The following is a 23,548-nucleotide window of genomic DNA, read 5'->3' on the forward strand; positions in this document are numbered from 1 at the left end:
TTCTATTCCTTTATTTCCCTCACTCGACGAAGACATGTCTGACAAATACCTATTTGGGGGTACCTGCACTCCATCAAATGCGAGAGTTAATTGGTAATGAGAGAGAAATTTTGCAAATGAGGGTAATGTTGATGAAGAAGTCGACCCTAAAGTTAATTTTGGGAGTAAAATTGGAATAAGTCCAACTAGGGCCTCAAGTGTTGATAAATGTATTAGATTTGTTGATAATGTCGAGGTTTGAAAAACTGAGGAAGTTTGCTTTCCAAGTAATTTTAAAAAAATAAACTGTTTCTATAGGGTGTATTGACTAGTTATACCTGTCCATCCATGAGACTGTGCAGGATCCTCATCAAAGGGGTTCAGGTTCCTGCACATGTAATTCAATTATCTTATGTTAGCTAAAAATTACATAGTACATAACATGAACAACATGAACTTTGTAGACAAAAAGAGTATTAAATAATAAAAAGATGTTGTCATCAAAATAATTGTAATTTTTTTAATTCCTTACCTTTACTTTATGTAGTCTATGCAGAATCCTCAAATAAATGGTTGACGATGTCTGTAGTCAATGACCTATTCCCACCAAGGGTGACAACATCACAAAAGGACTCTAGATGAAATCAACACCATCAATTGAGCATCATAAGCATTACGACATTTGTAAGTTGATAAATAATAAATACATTCGTATCATAAGCATCATAAGCATCACATGATGTATCATCATATATGTAAATGAGCATCATAATTAGCATCACATATGTGTCATCATAAACATGTAATCCATCACCTATGTATCATAAATCACCATCCATCACATAGGTAATAAACAATCCACATTCTATAAATAAACACAAAGTTCAAAAAATGTCACATGCATCATCATAAACATGTAATCCATCACATATGTATTTTAAATCAACATCCATCACATAGCTAATAAACAATCCAAATTCCATAAATAAACACAAAGTTTAAAAAATGTCACATAAATAGTCACTCTCCCTATCTCCATCTCCACATTAAAAGGTGTATCATGAATTAATTATGTAATGGCATTAGAATTCAAAACATAATGAATTAATTATGTAAAAAAAATTCTATCAAGAAATCAATGTTAAATAGATAATATACTAATCGCATACCTCATACATTTCATTCATCATCATTAGCATCAAGGTCATCATCGTCGTCATCATCATCATCATCATCATCATCATCATCATCATCATCATCATCATCATCATCATCATCATCATCATCATCATCATCATCACCACCATCATCGTCGTCTTCGCCGTCATCATCATCATCATCATCATCATCATCATCATCTTCTTCTTCATCATCATTGAGAAATTATCGATCGTGATCATCATCTACTTCATCTTCTATTTCTTCGGTATCTTCTTATTCCATCACATTATACTTTATCGACCTTCCTCTTGGATCATGTCTAACAACAAATGACCAACCCGGTTTATGTGGAACCTCTGAGTAAAATACTTGCTCACATTGGCTTGGAAGAACATAGGGCTCATCCCCAACTGGTTCAAATGACCTTGTATTAACCATTGTAAAACCATTATCATGTTCAATAATAGTTCTATCAGGATCATTTTTATTCAATCATAGCCTGTACCATTTGACGACGAACAAAACTAATTTGAAGGAATTAAAGTCACACTGAAGTATATCATCCAAAATGCCATAGTATCAATTTTGAAACTGTTGAGGATGTATGTCATTTCTCGATGAAATATTTGTCACCTCAAAGACTGTAGTGATGCCAGAATCACAAGTTTGTCATCCAACTTTTTTATGCGAAATTTATGACCATTGCAGCACATAGCGTTGTGGTGTTTGACCTACGATATGTCAAACATGTAAAATTTATTGCATTGTGAGTTGATAAACATATGGGTGATTAATAAATTTATATGCACCTGTTTATCTCTTAAACCATATGCTAAATCAGTTTCCCTTTGTGTAACATTGGAATCTCCATTACGATGAGCTTCTTTAACCAATGAACCCACACCTTCCCATGTTAATGTGCATCCAAAATCTTGACAACGTTCAATCCATACCGTCATCCAATCAAGATTGTTTGCAATATATAAATGTAGTGCATCCCACTCTCGACCAACTGTACAAAAAATAAATAGACATCTTACAACCGATTTATTTTGAAGATTAAGAATTAATTAACTATAATAGCATCTTATAATTACCTCTCACTTTCCTCAATCTACCTTTCCCCGTCAAGTACTCCCCTTCAAATTTGTTAATGGGGTTGGGATCCCAAATGTGATCCACATGGATCTTTGCTGCAAACTTAGGAATATATTCATAAATGTACACCATAGTCTGGTATACCATATATCCCTCCACCATAGAACCCTCAGGATGTGCTCTTTGTTGAACCAAAGCCTTCAAAAATTTCAAGTGCCTCTCAACCATCCACATTGACCTAGTGTGTACAAGTCCACACAATTCAATCTCCTCAACTTGGTGTATGAGGTAGTGTTCTTGTGCATTGAAAAAAGCTGGAGGTAAACACTTTTGCATTTCACACATTAAATGAGGAAATTTTCTCTTCCAATATTTTATATCTTCTTTATGGATTTCTTTAAATGACAACCACTTACAAGATATTCAAGACGCAAAAAAATATATTACATAACAAGTAAAACAAACTGCAAATATAATATCTATACAATGAAGTGATAAAATATCACTACTTACCTCATGTATTTTCCAAGATCATATATGACTTGCTTGACATTATTGTCGAAGTCGTCTGGGAGAAATAGAGGTAGAACGTACTGCAACAATTATAAAATTATCTTTTCATTTTTTTCTAACATAATAAAATGAAAAGTACACATACGCACAATACTTAAATACATAGTAAAAACACAAGAACATGAATTACCTTAATAAAGGTATGCCAATCATGTGTTTTCATCCCTGGCCCAAATTCACTTTTCTTTGATATGAGATTGTTTATGTTCGCAGCAAATCCTGTGGAAAATTGAATTTTTCGTATGACTTCTTTTATAGCATTGCTTTGCTGGTCCGTTAATAACCAAATAAACTCACTTATATTAATTTGGTCTCCATGGCTATTTGATTGAATGACATTTATCATTGCATGATTGGAATCCTGAATGTCACTACATATTTTGACAATTTTTTCTTTGTCATGCCTTCCATCCAATATTTTCCATAATGTCTCTATTATATTCTTTCCAATATGCATAGTATCAAACAAATGCACAATTTGTAACTGCTCGTAGTAAGGCAACCTCCTAAATTGTGGAGGATAAATTTTTAGTCCCTTAGGAAGGTGGTCATTTATGCCTTCACGACCTTCATGATCATCAATCACATCATCAGTAAACAAAACAAAATAGAAAAGATGTTTTATGACAAACCATTAGATGGAATGGCATTACCTTGACGATTAATTCTATTATATTCTAGCTTCCACAGGTGAGGTGTCATTCTTCATGGCTTTGATGTATTCTCTTCTTTCCCATTGAAAATATGTTTTTCAGTATTTCGATACTTATGATTTTTGTGGAGAAAGTGCCTATACTCATCAAATACTTGCTTTCCTAAACTTTTTGAATGACGATATTTCATCTTTGGACCACAAACTGGACATGCAAATTTTCCCTTTGTTTGAAGACCTACAAGATAATGTATAATTGGATTAAATATGATAAGTTTTTGAATTATAATGTTCATGCACAACTTAAACACTATAACATACCACAAAAATGTGTTAGCCCTGGGGCATCGTGTATTTTCCATGGAAACATCACATGGAATTGAAATTGTCTTTGTCCTATTGGTCTAGAGATGTCATATATAGTGACACCATTCCATAACTCCAACAACTCATCGATAAGAGGCTCAATATATACATTCATATCTTTAACTTGGTACTTACCTAATTGAATGAACAAAAACATTACATAATTATTATGACCATTTTACTGCAATATTTATAATTAAATGTAGACGACTATATTTAAATGATAAAATCCCTGGAACAATCATTGCCAACATTATGTGCTCCCTCTTTATTGACATCCATGGAGGAATGTTATTGTTGATAACAAAAACAGGCCACACTGAGTAAACAGATCTCATCTCTCCAAATGGATTGACACTGTCCGCTGCCAATGAAAGCCTGAGATTGAGAGGTTCTTATTTAAAGTGTGGCCAATTTTCCTCTATGTCCATAAATGTTGAACCATCCGCAGGCATTCGAATAATGTCATCTCGACTTTTATTGCGTGCATGGTAATCCATAAATTGTGCCAAGCTAGTGCACTTGAATAATCGTTGCATACATGGAATAATGGGAATATAGCGAAGAACCTTGCAAGGAACCCTTTTTGTTATTTGATCTATTTGATATCTACTAATATGACATTGAGGGCATTCAGTTTGAAATTCATGTTGTGTGTGATATATAATATGATCATTGGGACAAGCATCTATTGCTTGATACTCCATTCCAATATCTTTCATAATGGCAGATAATTCTCGGTATGAGCGAGGTAGAATATTTGATGGTGGTAACAAAAACTCACCTATCAATCTACAACAAAAAAATATAATTTGTTAATATAAAGAATATTAATGGTACAACATGATTCACCATTTATTATGACATATATGACATACCTTAACATACGTGAGATTGTTATGTTCGATAAACCATTCATAACCTTCAAGTTCACCAACAACAATACAACGGAGAGAAGAGTTGTCTTCGAGCCTTCGTAAAGGGCCTCAGATGCCTTCTCAAGTAGAAGGACATCATGAAAAACATCAAGGTCATCTTCATCTTCATGATCAGCTGCGCGAGTACTAAATGTGTCATGGATCAATGTATTTGTACCATCATCTTCAATTGTTTTTTGTGGCTCATGATCGTCATCTTCCGTGGGATCATTATCTTCAGCTTCGATATTCACACCTCCATGTTCGTCCACTTTGAAAACCATATTCTCTTGGTTGTGTTGATCCATATCATGTGCTCTGGGGTGCTCGACCTATATAAAATTGATAAACATAAATAAACCATGATCATGATCTCATCATCAAGTGATTTATTATGTATATAAATTGTTAAAACGATATAATGAAAAACTTACCAATAGATGATAATCATGTCCACCTTCAATGTGACCATGCAGCCTACAATGTTTCTTAGTTGTTTTGATTAGAAGTCTTCTAGTCTTTAACCCCTTACAAATTTTGCAGGGACAATAACATTTTCCATCACCTTTTCTTTTCAAGTTAGACCACAATCTAGCAATTATCTCCTTATTTTGTTGTTTGCTGATATTGTCCGACATGGTCTTTCTTCACAGGCAAGATTATCGAGCTATATAACTAGTTATATAGAAGTTGAAATGTTAGTTATGAAATCACGTTTCAGTATAATATACCAAATTAAATTACTTGAACATAGAAATTATCATCATTGAACCAAAACCATTTAACTCTTCTTTTTCATCTCAAAACATATCTAATGGCTTTGTGGTATGCAATCCTTGTATCATATCTTAAGTTGACTAATGTTTAATTGGGGTAATCCATGAGTGTCTAATGTGAATTCATTATCAATGTTGTGAAGTCATCGAGAGTATGGTGATAGTCATTCCTTATACGACCCTCTCAATACTTTCCAAATCAGTCTAAAAGGAAAGCAACTATCCATTCCCTTGCTCATGCATACTTACATGACTAATGATGCCCTTGTGTATCCTAAACATTGGAGAGACCTTATCTGACTTGCCTAATCAATGTGGTTGTTGTCCTAATATGAAATACTGAGTTCTACCCTTGCCTCTGCATCAAACTTCTCACATCATGTTTCTTCAACAAAACACACTAATATGAATTGAGCCAACACCATGAGGATAGGGTCAAGTATCATGACAACTAATCATAATACGTGAAGACGAGGTTCACACATAAGTGTTGGCTCTCAACAATGCCACACTTCCAAAATTGTCAATCTAAAGACTTCTCCTATTGGTTCAACACTCATTGATGGCCACAAGGCCAAATCAATGTATCTAGGCTTCGAACTCCTTACTCTAGGATTGGAGGACCCTACACAAGGTCTATGAACACTCACTTGGTATTACAATAGAAAGAGCCTTCGTCTAGAACTTTGTTTGCAACACACACATCATTGGTAATAATTGTTATGATGGATGGTCTATTAGGATATTAAATAAAATGCTTATTCTTTTTCCACCCTTTGAAACCACAACAAGGTATTTGACTTGGCAGGGTCCCCACACATCACTTCAACAACAAACATTAGGCAATTCAACCTTTTGCCTTCTCAATGCATTTTTTTTTGTCTTTCACTAGTTTTCTTAGTCCGATACATAGGGATATCAGACCTTTCATGGCATCATCACACGCGCCTTCCAATATGTATTCCTTTCATATTTTAGGTGCCTACACACTATGTTTTTGTTAAGTATTGATGTAGTCTTAAGACATCTCATGACTCCATTACATGTCCACACTTGGGTTTACAAACACAACTCTATCAAAACAAAAACAAAAACACTAGTAAAACTATGACTGTGACAATCAATACCCTTAGGACAGTCATAGAAATTTAATCTATTTCATTTGGTTTTGATCCACAAACCCTTCCGAAGGTTGCATAGGGTCGCCTCACCCCTCTCTCTGTCATCAACCACTTCAAAAGACCAATCGCTTGGTCTTCCCACCAAATTCTTCACTCTTATTGCCTTTTACTATCTGATACGTAGAGATATCAGACTGTCCTCATGCCCAAACACGTACCAAATCTAATTTGGAGCCCTGCACACAACATAATATGATACATAACATGAACAAAGGCCTTCCCACACATTTGGGTGAATTTATATGCATGGGAGACCAAACTATACATTATTTACTTCTCTCGGTAAACACTAGGTAGGGTTTTGACTTTTTTTGGAAAAACTATGATATCTTCTTTAAAACACTATAAAATTCAATGCCACAAAAAGACAAAATGAAGTTAACTCTATAAACTGCAATCTTGTATTTATTTTTAATCGATGCTTTCCTACATTGTTTGATCTACCATCTTGTTATAAATCTCATCTCTATTATGCTTTGATGGATGTCACATCCTGTTACAAACCTCACATTTTGGCACTGGCAGAAAGGATTTTAGCAAAGGTTGTGGAATATGGCTTTTAAATCTACCAATTGTCATTCCATCTTGTGCATATGGCTTTTACATGTAGAAGAAATAAATTTGATAAATAGGCCATATGGTGGATGATAAGTGAAGGATTTTTCATACTAAAGATGTGGCACTAGTGGCTTTGGTACATGAAGGTGACTAGAGGTTGTGGAAGGAGAAATGGTGGAAGTTGGATCTATGGTAGTGGGAGTAGATGTTATTTACGCATGAAAATGTTAAGCTAATACTCATAAAATATCTAGGAATCCAACTTAAGGCATTCTATTTGTTAATAAATTTCTCTACCATTGAGCTACTGCTCCCTTTCTTACCATTCCATTGTTGGCTTGAGTGTAGATTATTTTCAACACCCATAATAAGACACATTATAGGTTCTTGGGGCTCCTAACCTAACCTATCTTTGATAACATTTTGAGCTACTACTCATGGACTAGTTAGGTTACCAAGATATGACCTTATATTTGTTGTTAGAATGCGATCTATGACTAAGTATTAGAGGATCTTACTAACTTGGGTATCATGATTTTATGTGTCTCTAACATGACTCCTAGTAACTATATAAGGATCTTACTAGTCCTAGATCTATGCAAACATTTTAGTCATCTTGTGACAGTCAAAGAGGGCAATAGTAATAAGTCTTCATGATGGAAGTCCATTAAAGGTGGTAGTCAACATAGTGAAAAAGCCTAATCATGTTTAGAGCAATAGGCAACCCTAAGAACAATAAAAATAGTCATGTGATAATGCATAGGACAACCTTAATGCCCAAGTTTAGAGAGCATATACAAGATGAATAATGATAGTCTACCAACAGGGATAAAGACAAGGGTAAGTTCAGTGTCAGGTACATATAAGCATGAATTTCCTGAGTTAGCATTAGAGTATATATCAGCCAGTATGATATACATATTTAAATTTAGATTTGTGCATCATTGAATATAAATTAAGATGTTCTTAATCAAGTCAATGACAGTTAATATCATATTAAGTTAAGAAGGTAAATTTTATCTATTTATTCAAACAACATTAAAATAACATAACTTTACTGCCAGACATAACATATAAATATATATATATATATATATATATATATATATATATATATATATATATATCTATATATATATATATATATATATATATATATATCTATATATATATATATATATATATATATATATATGCACATAATCTCAAGAATACATAATACAATCAGATTCAGGTTATGCAAATTATGGTAATATTGCAAATTCTTATAAGGAATAACAATCTGATTATAATGAAATGACAATAAGTGGTTAATGCTGATACAAAGTAACACTAACATGAAACTTTGATGACAATCTAATACACATCACTATTGAACTTACCCCTGCCTCATATAACCCTATGTTGGCTAGTAGGCTCCACCATAATTAGAAGATCCTAATTACTACCGTCCTAAACCTTGCATTGACTATCACAATTTGACAGTGAGTTGAGTTAGTCCATTAGCGAGATTGGGAAAGAGTTTGGTATAGATTTTGGTGTTGGTGGAAGGTTTAAGGAGGTACACTACGACATGAAATGACTCTTCTTGTCCCTCATGTGAATGTGCTCCTCTTGAAGCACTACGACATGCATGACCCTTCCTTCCATTTCCTACACCCTATTTTCTAACCCACACCTCATAACCTTTACCTCACTTCCTATCATTAATACCTTCCATCTACCTTTCATATCCCCTCTCTTAACCTCCTTCACTTTCCTACATCCTATCCTAAACCTTGACCTCATACACATTTACTTTTACTTCAGCTACCTAACCCCATTCCATCATTCACATCCTTTTATCTCCCCCCATTCACTTTCCTACCTTCCAAACCCCTAACATATCCTCACTCACTCTTTCACCATTACATCCTTCATCACTTACCTCCCTATCTTATCCTAACCCACACCTCATAACCTTATACCTCTCAGATTCCATTTTATACCACCTTCCTATCATGGTACGCTTATCCTCCCTTCCAAAACACCGACAAAAAATGACACTCGATCACTACACAGTGGTTTGACGGTCCTACAGTAGGGAGTTTCTATCACAACCATATATACTAGCATCCATACCCAAGGTAAGCTCCTCAGCTAGAGCCTACATTCAGGCCACTTCCAACGGATGTCAGATACAAGAGTGGCACAATCTGTGTTCTTCCCTATTTGATCACACAGGTTTAGGTCATCCTGGTCCTTAATTAGGGTATGCCCTAAGAGGTTATGCCTATAAAGAGGATTATTGATCATTTCATTTGATCAACCATCCAAATCAATCTTATTTTTCTCTTTTCTACCAGATTGAATATGGGCTAGGGAAAAAAAATTATGAGCAGGAAAATTCATTATAATAAAGATAAAACTTGATCATCAACCAACACAAATGCAACCTCCTATGTATATTTCAAACAATATCATCACTACATAAAGAAAATTGGACACATTGTCACAAACATAACGATTTTTTCTTCAAGAAAACATCCTGTGAATGAATTGGTTGATTACCCTACCTTTTTTCTTCAACCGAATCTTGGCGGCACCACAATCTAGAACTGTTTCCCTCCTTGTAATGCCCAATTTTTTTGTGAATATGGCAGAGGTCGTCTAGACGAAGAGGTGGGATTAATGTTTATCAAATGACTTGGTTTTTTTTTAGTAATGCCCGCGGTCGTCAGAATTTTGACGAACGCGGATACTTTTTATAAAAAAACACAAATTTCATTGTCAATTCCTTCTCCGTCAAAATAAAATGTTGAATTATCATTGGAATTCCGACGAATGCGGGCATTTTAAAAAAAAAATCAAATTTGTAAGCTATATGCCTTCTCCGTCGGAAACCTTGGAATTTTAGGCCAAATGTATTAGTGTACGGATTTGTTTCCTTTATCATTCTCACCTGCCACATATATGGTATTGTTATCAATAAAATCTCGAATCTTACTTCTCAATGAAAAACATTTTTCAGTGTCATGACCAGGCTGGCAATGGTATTGAAAAAAGGATTTAGCATCAAAGTAAGGTGAAGTTGTCTTAGATAGATCAATTGGTTTGATTTGGGGAAGTTTTAACACATTCCTTTGTATTAACTGGGACATGATGCTATGCAAAGATTCATTCAAAGAAGAAATTCTTTTTCTCTTTTAAAATATTTAGGCAAAGGAGGCATACCTGTAGCAGCTACCAGTTGATTGATTGATTGTTGTTGTTGTCATTGAATTTGATGAATCCTTTGGTTGGTTTGAACTTCGCAAACGGTTGTTGAGCACTATCACCCTTATCACTTGGAGCCATGAAAGGAGATGATTGTTCCAATTGACTCATAGTCAGTTGATAATTGTGAAGTGCTGCGCACAACTACGAAAAGGAAGTAAAATCAATTAAGAGAATGTGAAGTACTATATGCATTTTTAAAACATTCTTTCATATACAAGAACAATTTGATATATTAGATGCATTGTGTATTGGCATATAATTGATTTATCTTTCTTAAAATTGTGTTAGTTTGATTTTTTTTAATGTTTTTATAATTGAATGATTTTTGAAAGAGGAGAGATTATTGACATTATTGGCAAAGGTGGCTAGATATTAGATAGAGTAACATCAGTTTTTCAAGTTAGTACTTTTTTAAGAGAGTCATAAAATTAGCTAAACCTTGGTTACTCCATTTACAATAGTTACTTCATCTAATATCTAGCCACCTTTACCGTTAATGACAATAATCTCTCATCCAAAAGTCATTCCATTTTGAAAGCATTAAAAAAGTTTGCAAGTTAGCACAATTTAAGAGTTATAATTGACTATATGCCATCAAATTTAAGAATACATATTGCATCTTGTATATCGATATTTTAATGTTTACAAAAGAATGTTGTAAAAAGAAGAAGCTAAAATACAATGTTTAATATTTTCATATCTCTTGTGGTTTCAACTATTCGTATGAAGAACCATCAACGAGGAGAATTTGCACCTTAAATATCTAAGTGCATCATAAAAAAAGACAATGTCAAATTGACTAGCTAGGAAAGTTCTCAATTTGATTTTTTGAAGAATTGGCAAAAGATTTTTTTTTCACAAATGAAAATAAATGTTATGATTAGAGATATTTTGAATGGATATATGTATGGCTAGTGTGATGCTAAAAATGTGGTATATAAGAAAGGCATACACATATAATGAGACAATAAAACATAATGGAAAGCTTAATTGAAAACTAAATTTAAGATGTAAACCATAAGCCTTCCTTAAAATGTCCCATTTTCCTCTATTCTTGAGGACCTTGAAGGCGTTGGATTGGTTGGCTCTTAGCGGAGCAATGACCTCCAAAGTGGCAACTCAAGAGTTGAGTAGCTACTTGATCATGATTGATTATGCAAATGATATGAAATGCAATGTTATGATTAATCCAAAATGCTAATTACTAGATGATTGAAATGAAAATTGCCTATAGTAATGATGCTAAAGCTATGAATGCAAGGGATCCTTATTGCTCCAAAATGGGGGATATTTATAGGAATTCCAAGGCCAAAGATGAGGTGGCAGGAATCAACGGTCCAGATCTGATTTGAAGATATCAACCTCCAAGATTGAAGAAGTTGGAGAAGAGGTTGGAGGAAGGGACACTTATCATCTCTGTGGTGACAAGTGTCAATGAGCCTTGCTCATGAGAGGGCAAGTGTCCAAGGGGGGAGACATGTGGCAAAAGTGCCATGTGTCTCAAGGGGAGAATATCCACTCCAGGGGAGGTTAGGATAAGGAGGTTAGAATGTGCAAGATAGGCTAGGGTTAGGTGGAATGGGCTAGGTTAGGGGATGGTTAGGTTAGGTGGTTAAAAGTTAGGAGCCATGTGCTCATTTGAATTTAGAAATTCAGATAATTGGAAAATGATAATTAATCTCAACAAACTTGAGTTTGTTAATTTTAATTAGGGATTAGAAGAATTGATTAATATGGGGGGACAATAATTAATTTAGAATTAATTAATCAAAGGGGGATATGAAACGAACTATATAAATAAATCATGTAGATTTATTTAATAATAGATGAATAGATAAATTAATCAAATTGCTTGTGGATTCAATTAATTGGGAAGGAGAATTAATCAAATAACTGCGTATTTAATTAACTATCTTCAGACCATTTTTAGGTGTATACAGCTAGTATGAGTTTTATGAATTTCAAAATCAATTGATTTTAATTTGATAACATAAAAAGAGTTTTCCTTTGGTAAATTTGTGTTCATAGATTATATTTGTAAGAATTACTTTGCTATTTATGCTAATGGGGTTCAATCATATATTTTTCAGTCAAGACAAGTTTCCATAAATGTTAGATAGTCATTGTAAGATATGTAATAAAAACATCACAAATACAAATGAACTTATCTTGGCACATGGCTTTGCTTACCTATTTACATACTTGACTAACATTTTAAAATATCTAGAATATGAAAAATACCTCCATAACATTCTCTTGACGTATTGATAAGGACTATCAAAATCATGTGTAATGGTTTCCTTTCACTAGAGTTAGGACATTTGAAATGTTGGTAAGGATTATCAAAACTCTTCCTTTTTCTTAGCTATTGCCTCAACAAATTTGATAGAACTAAAAAATCAAAATAATACTTAACAACCTCTAATTGCATATGCATCAACATTTAAGAAAATTGTATTGATTGATAAACCCTTGTATAATGTTTAATGCAAGATACTACATTGTTTACAACACAATCACATACATTTCCCAACCTTATTGATATAACTAAATATGCAAATTACTTTAATATATGTAATGATATCCGATTTAAATATAATTAAGTTTGTATAAAATATGTGAAAACAAATCCACATGAACAGGTCAATTTATTCAAAAACTGAAAGTTCTTTTAAAAGAACATACAAAGTCTGAAAAAACAAAACAAGGTTTGCACCTTTCCCCGCTCCAATAAATTAGTTTAAAGTTCAAATTGATCCGCGATATATTATAGTGTCTTAATTGATCGGCGATGTCTGATTCTGAACGTTCGAAAGCTTTTGAATACATGAAATGGCGGGGCTAGAAGAAGAATGGTCAACTCTCGTTTCAGATATTCACTTCAAACGGTCTTCTGTTCAACCTCTCAAAACATTTAAATAATGAAATCATTTCCAAGAAGAACCAGATTTGTTAAATGTTACAGCTCAAGGCTATATATGTCTGTAGCTTTTGAATTTTTTGTTTAAATCCCGCAATTGTGTTGAATTTATGTCATAAATTGTCAGATATGGTGACGCGCTTCAGAAATTGCAGACTATTATGTTCTCGAGAGATGCAGGATCAATGTTGACGGCAAGGCTGCGAGTCTCAGAATTGCTGAGAAAGACGGCGTTTAGTTACTTGAAATTAATGGCGCAGAAGTCCATTCAGGATAAGCTGAACATGCTTCAATTCTTGCTTGATGCGTTCACCTGTACGCACGACAGAGAGGTTTTTCTCCTTTTCTGCTGTTATTTTATTTTAGGGAAATACAGTAAAACTTTGTTCCAAAGTTTAAAGTGCACGAATATGCAAATTCTGAAAATTGCCAGCTGTTAATATTGAATTAACGTTAGGTTCTTTGATTATGCGTTTTAGATAATTGAATTAGCAGCACCTGCCTCATCTATTAATCTGGAATAGTTTAATTCCTCTTCTTCATTTGCTCTAACCCTTTTTTTTGGGCAAACGGTACAAATTATTTTTACTATGGTTAAGATATAACAGGATTCTTTAAGTTATCTAAGCTAGAAAGCTGAAAGGGAGGATCTCGTTAATTTAAGTTATTGGCTATTTCGATTCCCAGATTAAAATGGACGAGTGAGAAGCGTAAGTTAAATTTTATTTAGTTTGAGGTTTTTTTTGGCTTTTTCCCTATTCTACCCTGTTATTCGAAAGTAATAGGAAAATGTAGAGAAACTTTGTTCTGAAACCCAAATTAAAGCCATATGCAGATTTGTAAAGATCACTAGTCCTTTACTCCGGCCAATAGCATTGAAGAACAGGATAGGTTCTTTGGTCTTAGGTGTTGGGTTGTTTCGGATAACCGAGTTTGCTGTTTATTAGCCAAATTGTAATCTAGTAGAACATATTCTTTAAATATACTAAATTACAATGATAAGCTACAGGGTTTTGTTAAATTTAACGATGGGATTCCCTAAATTTTTCAAAATCAAAAGATTAAATTATGCGAACTAATTAAATTTAAGATAAGGAAATTATTTTTAGCTTAAGGTATCTAGAGTTAATGTGACCGTGGACTTGGAAAAATTGTTGGTTGAAATCCAACTTCTAGGTGATGTTAACTAACCAAATGGGAACTAAATATATATAACAATGAATTTTTAAAATCAAATTTAGGCACCTGCTTTTCCACCTATAGGGGAATCTTCAGTGTTCCTTGGAGTTTCCAGGATGGGGGAATATGGGGATGAAGTTAATAATTGTCTGATAAATGTGGGAGCGACAATTTAAATACTATATATAAAATTTAAATTGAAAAAATTAGTTACAGAGTTTAGTAAAAGAAGTTGCAATTTATCTTTTATTTAAATAATTTGATAATTAGTTGATTGAAAACTTGAATGTATTTGTTTTAATATTCAATTTCATTATTTCATCAAGTTTACAATACTGCAAGTACAGTGGGCCAATGGCTGATCAACCTCATTGTCCAATGCAATGCTGTGGTATACTCCTCATTGCTTAGGTTCTACTAGACTCTTCTAACACCATGGAATTATTGCTTGACGAAGGGAACAAAGAGGGTTATGCTTGCTAACCATTTAGGTCTGCAAAGCAATTGACAAAGCCCAGGAATCACTCCATCACATACATGATTCTTGTATTCAAGCCAAAATATATTCAATGTTTACAAAGTGACTTGTTTAAACATAATGAGAGCTAAAATATACCTTACTTACAAAGACATTCCTTTAGAAGCACAACACTTCTTTTCTAGGATGGCAATAATGAAGTAGGATGCTTCCAGGAGAGAGCTACCACCTTGTAGATTAATTTCCCTGATTTGTAACATTGAAAAACAATTTTACTCCAATCTGAAACAGTTGCTCTGCAAGAGTAAGCAATTAATGATGGGCAATCTTGAGAAGAGATTGAATTATTTCTATCAATTTGTGGGGAAAATGGTACTTCTTATGGTGTTCTAGGTGTATTGTCGGTCAACTCATGCTGTCTAATAAAGCTGTTGATCTTCCAATTCCTTTTTGCCCTTTATATTGGTTCCTCTATTGCAATGTTGCTTTTTCAGCTCCCTTCCCTCTAGTATATGCCATTTCAAAGTTGGTATTTTGTTACCCTTTCTCGATCTATAAAAGAAAGGAGACGATTCCTATTCGTCTTTTTTACTTTCTTTTCTTGTTTTTGTTAGGTTCTCATTGCGGGATCCTTCTCAAGAAAATGTGGGTTCTATTTGTTAAGCTTGAGATGTTTTTAAGCTCAAATGCTATAATACCAATATTCAAGGGAAAGTTTGAGGACAGAACAATCTCCATGGAAGGTTTGGTTGTCACGTGGAATTTCCTTAGAGAAAGGTCTCTATCACAAGTAGCATGCTACTACCCTTTGTGCTTGAGTGTACTTGCATCTTGCTTACCCTCTTTCATTGCTTTTCTATGTTGATTTTTTATGCATCTTATTTGAGAAGTTGGTCTAACACAGGAAATTGTTGGCTTTTATTTTAGACCTTTTTGTAAAAATTCTTCTCATAAAAAAAATAAAAAATTAATCATTACTTTTATGTTTCTGGTTTGAGAAATTGGTCTATCATAAGCAAATTGTGGGTTACAATTAATTAATTTGATCTTAAATACTATAGTTATAACATTATCTACACTTGTTTTGAGAATTTGCTTTAAAATACAAAAATATTCATTCCAAAGGAGGCATAGAATTTTTGAAATAGAATCAATTTTACTTTGTGGCATTCATGTGATAGTGGGATGCAGCAAAATCTAGGTGAGATGGACGTTGTGTCTCCATTTTCTTTTTGCATAGTAAGAAGATAAATCTTAAGAGCATCCGCAAATTAATGAAAACCATACAAAATATCTTCATGGCATTTCTAGTAGAGTCAAATGGATAGATTTTATGATGCCAAAGCTAAAATAGTTTCAAATGTTAATTTAAATAAAAATTTCTCTAGCTACAATGCAAAGTTGCTATGTATTTTCATTCTCTTTTTCGTTTTGGAACCTCCTTGTTCTCTATAGCTTGAACGTATCTTTTCTAAACATTACGAAATGCTATGTAAATATTTTGATATTTAAATTCCATATTTTTTTTACAGAGCCAATTGGTTGTTCGGTATGAGGCTTTGATATTACGAGAATTTGATGTTCGTATTGGTCCCCAGCTTAATGTTTATATTGATGAGTGGGTATGTTTTGCTGAAGATTGTCTGAACAATGGCTTCATTCCCAATGCAATCAAGGTTAATACTTATTAACATTATATATGATGCTTTTGCTTTTGCTCTTTTCTTTGAGTTTTGTGAGTTTGAACAAATTGAGATGTTAAGGAGAAATTGTTTTGCATAATAGATCAACCAAGTGGATTACAAATTTACAAATGGAGTTTGTTACTTATATGATGATATTGATCCATGTAAGGTGGGCAAGTTTTCAGTATATGCATATGACATCAATATTGATTGAGATTGCTCACAAAGTGTATAGTGTAATTAATGTGTTACACAATGCTATAGTTTTACTTTTAAGTTACTAAAATGGCATTTTAAAATTCATAATGATAATTTTAGCACAAGATCCTAATTTAGATTTATATAGTATTCAATAGAGCTAGTTTGAAATGATCAAATCTGGAGATAGCTGTGTTAATTCTCATAGTTCCGAATTAGATACTCCCTACCGATGCATCCTTTTTTGCCAGCTCCCCACTTAAGAGAGAAAAATCACTAAACTGCTTGCTAGGTTGAACTTGGGGTTCTAAGTTTGATGCTGACCTTGTATCAATACGATACAGCAATAATCAAGACCTTAAAGTTTTATTAAGTAGTCAATACATTACCTGTTATGTCATTTTATACAAAAGGTTATTCCAGTTATCAATCAACGATTCAATCCATAAATTGTAAGCAAAAGGTCATGATGGAAACAGATAAGAAAAAAACATAAAATGGAAGCTTGAAAGAGGCTTCGTTAAACCATTTTTAAAGAAAACATTTTTGTATCTTAGAAAAATGAAATCGTGGATTCAATAATGGTAATGACTAGCTACTAATCACACATGCCTTAAGTGGAATCAACCTAATGCTATTTTTTTCAGCCTAGTTTGTAGGTGCTTGAATGAGGGAATAAATATTCTAGAAGCATGTGTTTAAATATTAATTTTGTTATTATCTCTACTATAGAAGTGTGACACTTAACATTTCTTTCTCCGACTCAACTAATTGATTCAGACAATATTTTGAAGGTCATAGAGACATCTTTAGATTTGAGCCCAACTATCAATAACTATCACAATCCAGTGAGAAATCTAAATTATCTAAATGAATTTCATAATGAGTTCCAAGGGGTTCCTTAAACAATTGGTGGCCCACATGCAACCTCTTTAGCTTTAAGAAGTTAAAGAACCCATAAATAACTTTGACTAAGCCTTGTGAAGTTGAATATCTTGTTAGCAAGCTAACCTGATCCTTGACAGTTAGGACTAGGGTTTTTACCCTTTCTTTGAGACCTTGGGTACATTATGGCTTGGGTATGTTTGTACAAACAATTATAAAATATAAAAAAACCTATAGAAAAAGGATAGAAAACTAACCATGATATCAATGCTTTATGCATAAAATAAGGAAAAAATAACAAACACCACTGGAATTGATGATTCAAAATCTTAAACGAGTCATGGCATGATATATCACATAGATCTATTATCTGTTCAAAATAGGAAAACAGCCAATAGTCTCATAGTCAAACTCAAGAATTATGCGGACAAATTATCGATTTTCTTTTCTTTGAGAGCATCCAAATCAGCAATTGATTCATTAGAAATTTAGAATAACTTTTAGTAGGGCTAGCAGCAATTTAGTTAGTATTGTGCTTTGTTTCACTTTTTAATATCGAGTTTTTACATTTTTTCCTGGATCTGTATTGTTTTTGTTTTACATGGACTGGCACTGTTTTTTTGCCATGCAATTTTAATGACAGTCAGGTACCCAAATTGATAGAAGAATGCAGGAGGTACCTGGATTCATACTTGTACCGTAAATTGCTGCTACAGATATGGGGATCTCTAGGGTAGCACCTGGTAATGTAGGTTTGTGGCAATTTAAGAGCTCACGAGCAACCTCAATTGTGCCTTAAGCAATTACTGACCGACAAGAAACCTCCACTTAGCCTTAAAGAATAATTGGTGCCACTTTAGTAATCTCAATTGAGCCTTACATAAAGCTATCTTGTTGAACAACCTTGTCCTGGGCATAGCTAACTCTATTATCATGAGCAGACTCAATTGTTCCTTAAGCAATTATTGACCTACAAGAAACTTCCACTTAGCCTTAAAGAATAACTGGTGCCACTTTAGCGATCTTGATTGAGCCTTACATAAAGTTATCTTGTTGAACAACCTCATCTTAGGCATAGCTAACTCTATTATTATGAGCAGACTCAATTGAGAATTTTTTTTTTTGATCGGTGAAAGTTATGATTAGTATTGATTTCCAAAAAATATACAGAATAAAGTTTGTTGTCTTGTGGTTTGAAACCACTAATTTGTCCCAATAAAGTTCATAAAATCACCTATACAAAACTAGTAACCCTACTTCAATACTTGCTCCCCTACTACTTATAGTCATCACAAAAAATATACATTTATACAAAACGTTTTAGTCCCTATGCCAACCTACCAAAATAAACATTTATGTGCCAAAATATAAACTTTAGCATATTGATTTTCATTTTCTCTTCAAAGTCTTCTGCAACATTTCGTCCGAATAATCCTTTTTGCTAAACTTTAGACACTTTTTAGTGTGGTTCTTCTTTGCAGATGCATCGACCTTCTGCTCTTGCTCCCTATCTCTCGTGTATTCTTTAATGAATTGCCACCCTATTTGGGCTTCCGCTTGCCTGTCCTCTTTGTTATAGGAGGCACTCCATAATAGGAAGGGCAGTAATGGTGGTGTAAACTTTGTCACATGGAGCTAACTCCACCTCGTGCTTTGAATCCTTCACTTGTTATGGCCATTGCAATGAAAGCACCCATCTCGTAGCACCATTTGCCCCTCATGCATTCATTCATTACCCAATGCGCATCATCTTTTCCACCCAATTCCAAGAACCAGGCCAGAGACATAGATCTAATGTCAACATTGGTGTGATACTTGTACTTCAACACCATGAATTCATCAGCCAACATTATTTTGACCACTTGGAAAAACATCATATCATCAATTTTGAACACCTTCTTCAATCTTTCTTTTGAAATTTTACCAAAAAATGCAAGTTGTTTCTTCATGCTTAGGGTAAAATTTGCTTCCATCCCCTCCTTTTGTGCTTCACTCTACTACCACTTTGCTCTGCTTCACTTAACCAAACCACCATAAATGATGATGAAACCAACCATCTCGCCTCCATAAATCTTACCTCGCCCATTTCACAATACTTAGAGGTCCCGTTGCCATCAATGCAATTCATTCTTCTTGCAAAATGCTTGCAGCCCGTACTCCCTCATCCTTGATAATCACCTCCCTAAAATCCTCCCATATCTCCTCCACATCGCTTAAATTAAATGCGAATGTCCATTTGCATATGGTGTCCATCACCTCATCACCTCCTCTCAATATATGTGATATTTTAAAGTTTGTGAATGGAGCTAATTTGGCTCTAATCATTTTAGTAAATTTATTTATCTTCCATACTTGAGCCTCCCCTTTAATGATTGCATTTACTATTATTTGAGAATCTCCCACTAGATGGAGTTTCGAAATCAATAATTTGCTTGCCAAGTTTATGGCGAGCAAAGCTGCTTGTGCTTGTGCTTCATTGTTTGTCCGTTCCGCTAGCTTCTTCACTTCCATGGCTAAAATACTTTTTGTCCAATCTCGTGTTACACATCCAACTCCTGATGGTCGTGGGTTTCCTTTGGATTACCTATCAAAATTGATCTTTACCCATCCTTCCTTTGGCTTGATCCATTCCACTTCCTTTGTCTTATTATCAGATGGATGTACCCAAAAAGGCCCATTAATAGGTCGCTCAACTGAGAATTATTATTATTTTTTTAAACTATGCTTGGTAAACTTTTTAATGTGATCGGTGACGCTGGCATGACATCTCTTCCGGCTCCACGTGAAACGCTTTTGACCCGGAGCTATGAACCGGTGAGGCCACAAACTGGGGACCTCATCCCCACACTTCACTTGTTCAAATCCGTGAGCACAACGGCGCAACGGAGGCATAGGGCCTTGCGAGCCCAATGGCCTAGTAGGGATTTGAACCTTGGTGGCCGCTTCACCAACGAAGTGTTTTAACCATGACACTACATGTCCGAAGGCAAATGATATTTTTTTTTATTGAGGTCATTCACAAGCCTATGATCTTGACCTCATCCCTTTTGAAGATGTCAGAGCCATGCACTCAGCAAAGCTTGATCCCTGGTGGGCTCATCAAGAACCATTCAACTTCACCAACAGATAAAAAGCCCATTGCTCAATTGAGAATTATTAACCAAATTCATTCAAGTAAAATGATATATATGTGTAACATTTCAAATTTTGTGTCAGTCAATATTATTGTAGCGAAGATGAATTATTTCCAACCCAATGATGCATAGAAAAACTAGGCATATATTCCGATATTCAAAATATAACTTAAATATGCATGCCTGCAGAAGTGCCTCCTTTTTGGAACAATAAGTATAGAGCCAAAGAAGAATCAGTGGTCCACTCACCTCATAGGAGAAGCAAAATTTGTACCTTCTGTTTGTGAACATAGTTCATTCAGTCAGCTCAGCAGATTCTGCTAACTTTAAAAGATTCCACTCAACACACTTGATTTTGGTCAATTTCTTTGATTCTGGTCAATGTTTGCAGATATTTTTAATAGTAGGAGCATATTTGGTCAGCTGGAGGTTAACATAGCAGCATATATTTCTACATGAAGAATATTTTTGTCAAAAAGTACTCGGTCAGGTAGACCTCAACTTTGTCTCAGCTTGCTAATGTCACTTTGAATTTTTACTGAATTCATATGGATCGTACAGACCTGTAGTATAGTTTTATATTTGTTCCCTAGATTGTTTCCTAGTCAGAGAAGAGAGAACATGGTAATACCTATGTTGATGCATTAATGACATCGTTAGTAGACATTTATATGGAGTTTTAAGGGCTGGTTTGGCACTTGACAGAATAGCCAACAATACGGTCAAGATAAGTTTCTCTTCGTTAGGAGAGAGCCTAGTTTTAAAACAACATAATTTTATTTTATTTTGCCAGGGTGATGTTTATGACAATGAATGCATTAACATGATATCATTTTAAGGCTGAAGGTCATAAGTGGGGATGCCATCAGCACCTTTGTCATCTTGTTTACACTTTGTTTTGTGTCTCTTTTCTTATTGTTTTATTTTGTAAATTTGTATTTGCAATCACTCACTTCCTTCTTTAGTGCAGGCCTTATTAGGGCTCTAACACTAACACACCTTTGATTGTTTTGATCTTCAATATTGGAAGATCCAGCTGCTGCAGCAAATTATATTGCAACATATGAAATATTTCCTATAGTAGATAATTGCTGGTATTATTATCTTTGGCATAAAATTATTATCATATATTAGATAAATATGTGCTTGTAACATATGTATTTTGAATTGCATCTTTCTTCCTTGCTTGCTTTACTAATTGGTTATAAACTTTTCCAATAATATTGCATAGGTATCCTTACATAATTGACACTTATCACTCACGCTTGAATGTTTTAGGGATTTGACAAAGCACTCCTATATTTGGATTCCTTAAATAATGCGAATCAAATGGCAGAGGAACTTTGTAAATGCAGAGAAAAAGCTGATGCAATCAGAGAAATTAGAGATCTTGCACAGAACATGTTGTCCGCAGATAGTGGTATGCAATATTTAAAGTTCTATTCCTTGATGTTTCATTTCTTAAGAAGTCAATGAGTTAAAACGAACCTGTTTCTTAAGTCCTTTGCATTGCATGCTTTTTGAGTGAATTTTTATGTATATATACAAATAATTGTAGTGTATATTGTATGAAACTAGTACAATCAGATTTAATGATATAATTACATTATGGTACTTATACACACATGTACAAATCTAAATGGGTGACAAAGGTTGTTAATGATTCCTTGTTCTTTTTCTAACTGTCAATTCAAGCTAATTCTATATCAGTCATGTAACCAGTCCTCTCTCAAAATTTGATTTCATGAATGTGGGGTAGTGCAGGGTGTTTGCCAATGGATTTTATTATGTTAAGATACCTCTACATCAGGAAAATTTCCTCAATCAAGTTTTCTTTGATATTTTAATCACAAATCAATGAGATTTATCTCTTATTCATTAGATTTAAAGTGTATATGAGCTACCCAACATATCTTTTTATATTTGGCACCTGCCAAGGAATTATTGGGAGGAATTATGTTGTGGTTTTTAGTTCCTTTTCTTTTTAAATTATTACATACTGCCTTCATGATATGTAAATCGACAGATTATTCTATCTGAATTGTTAACATGTAGTACAGTATAACTTGAGCACTCTACAACATGGTGAATAATATCCCATTGTAATGTCCCCATTTTTGGATAAGAATTGATTATTTAATTTAATTAGTTAAGCTGTCCAAATAATAATAATTTTTTATGGATAGCTTAATTAATTATTTTAATGAATAATATTAAGTTAATTATTTATAAAGTTATCAAATAAATTAAAAATTAAAAGATGACTTTATATTTAATTAATTTAATAAAGTGACTAATTAAATATTATTTCATAAAGTCACTTCTAGAAGCTTCTGGATGTTGGGGTGAAAAAGTATCAAAGGAGATCAAGATGAAGCTTCAAAGCAGCTTGGATTTTGATTTTGATTTTGATTGGATTTTGTAGAACCGAGAGGTGTCTACAAACTTGGGTCTTTGGGAATGAAAACTCCCATAGATTGCATAACTGAGGGAGTGGAAGACCTTCCGAGGGGTTGCAGCTAAAAGTGGAAGATACTCAGTTTTCCATAT

The 23,548-nt window shown here is 33.8% G+C and overlaps 1 protein-coding gene across 1 annotated transcript; it reads left to right on the plus strand.

Moving 5' to 3' along the window:
• Positions 1–13,219: 13,219 nt before the first annotated feature.
• LOC131040834 (protein DOUBLE-STRAND BREAK FORMATION) lies at positions 13,220–22,474 on the plus strand. The gene is made up of 4 exons (XM_057973790.2): positions 13,220–13,407; positions 13,567–13,771; positions 16,629–16,772; positions 22,277–22,474. The coding sequence occupies exons 1-4, from the start codon at positions 13,352–13,354 to the stop codon at positions 22,472–22,474; spliced, it is 603 nt and encodes a 200-aa protein (XP_057829773.1). The 5' UTR covers positions 13,220–13,351.
• Positions 22,475–23,548: the final 1,074 nt, after the last annotated feature.

This window comes from Cryptomeria japonica, chromosome 7 (genome assembly GCF_030272615.1).
Source record: "Cryptomeria japonica chromosome 7, Sugi_1.0, whole genome shotgun sequence".
NCBI classification, from domain to species: Eukaryota; Viridiplantae; Streptophyta; class Pinopsida; order Cupressales; family Cupressaceae; genus Cryptomeria; species Cryptomeria japonica.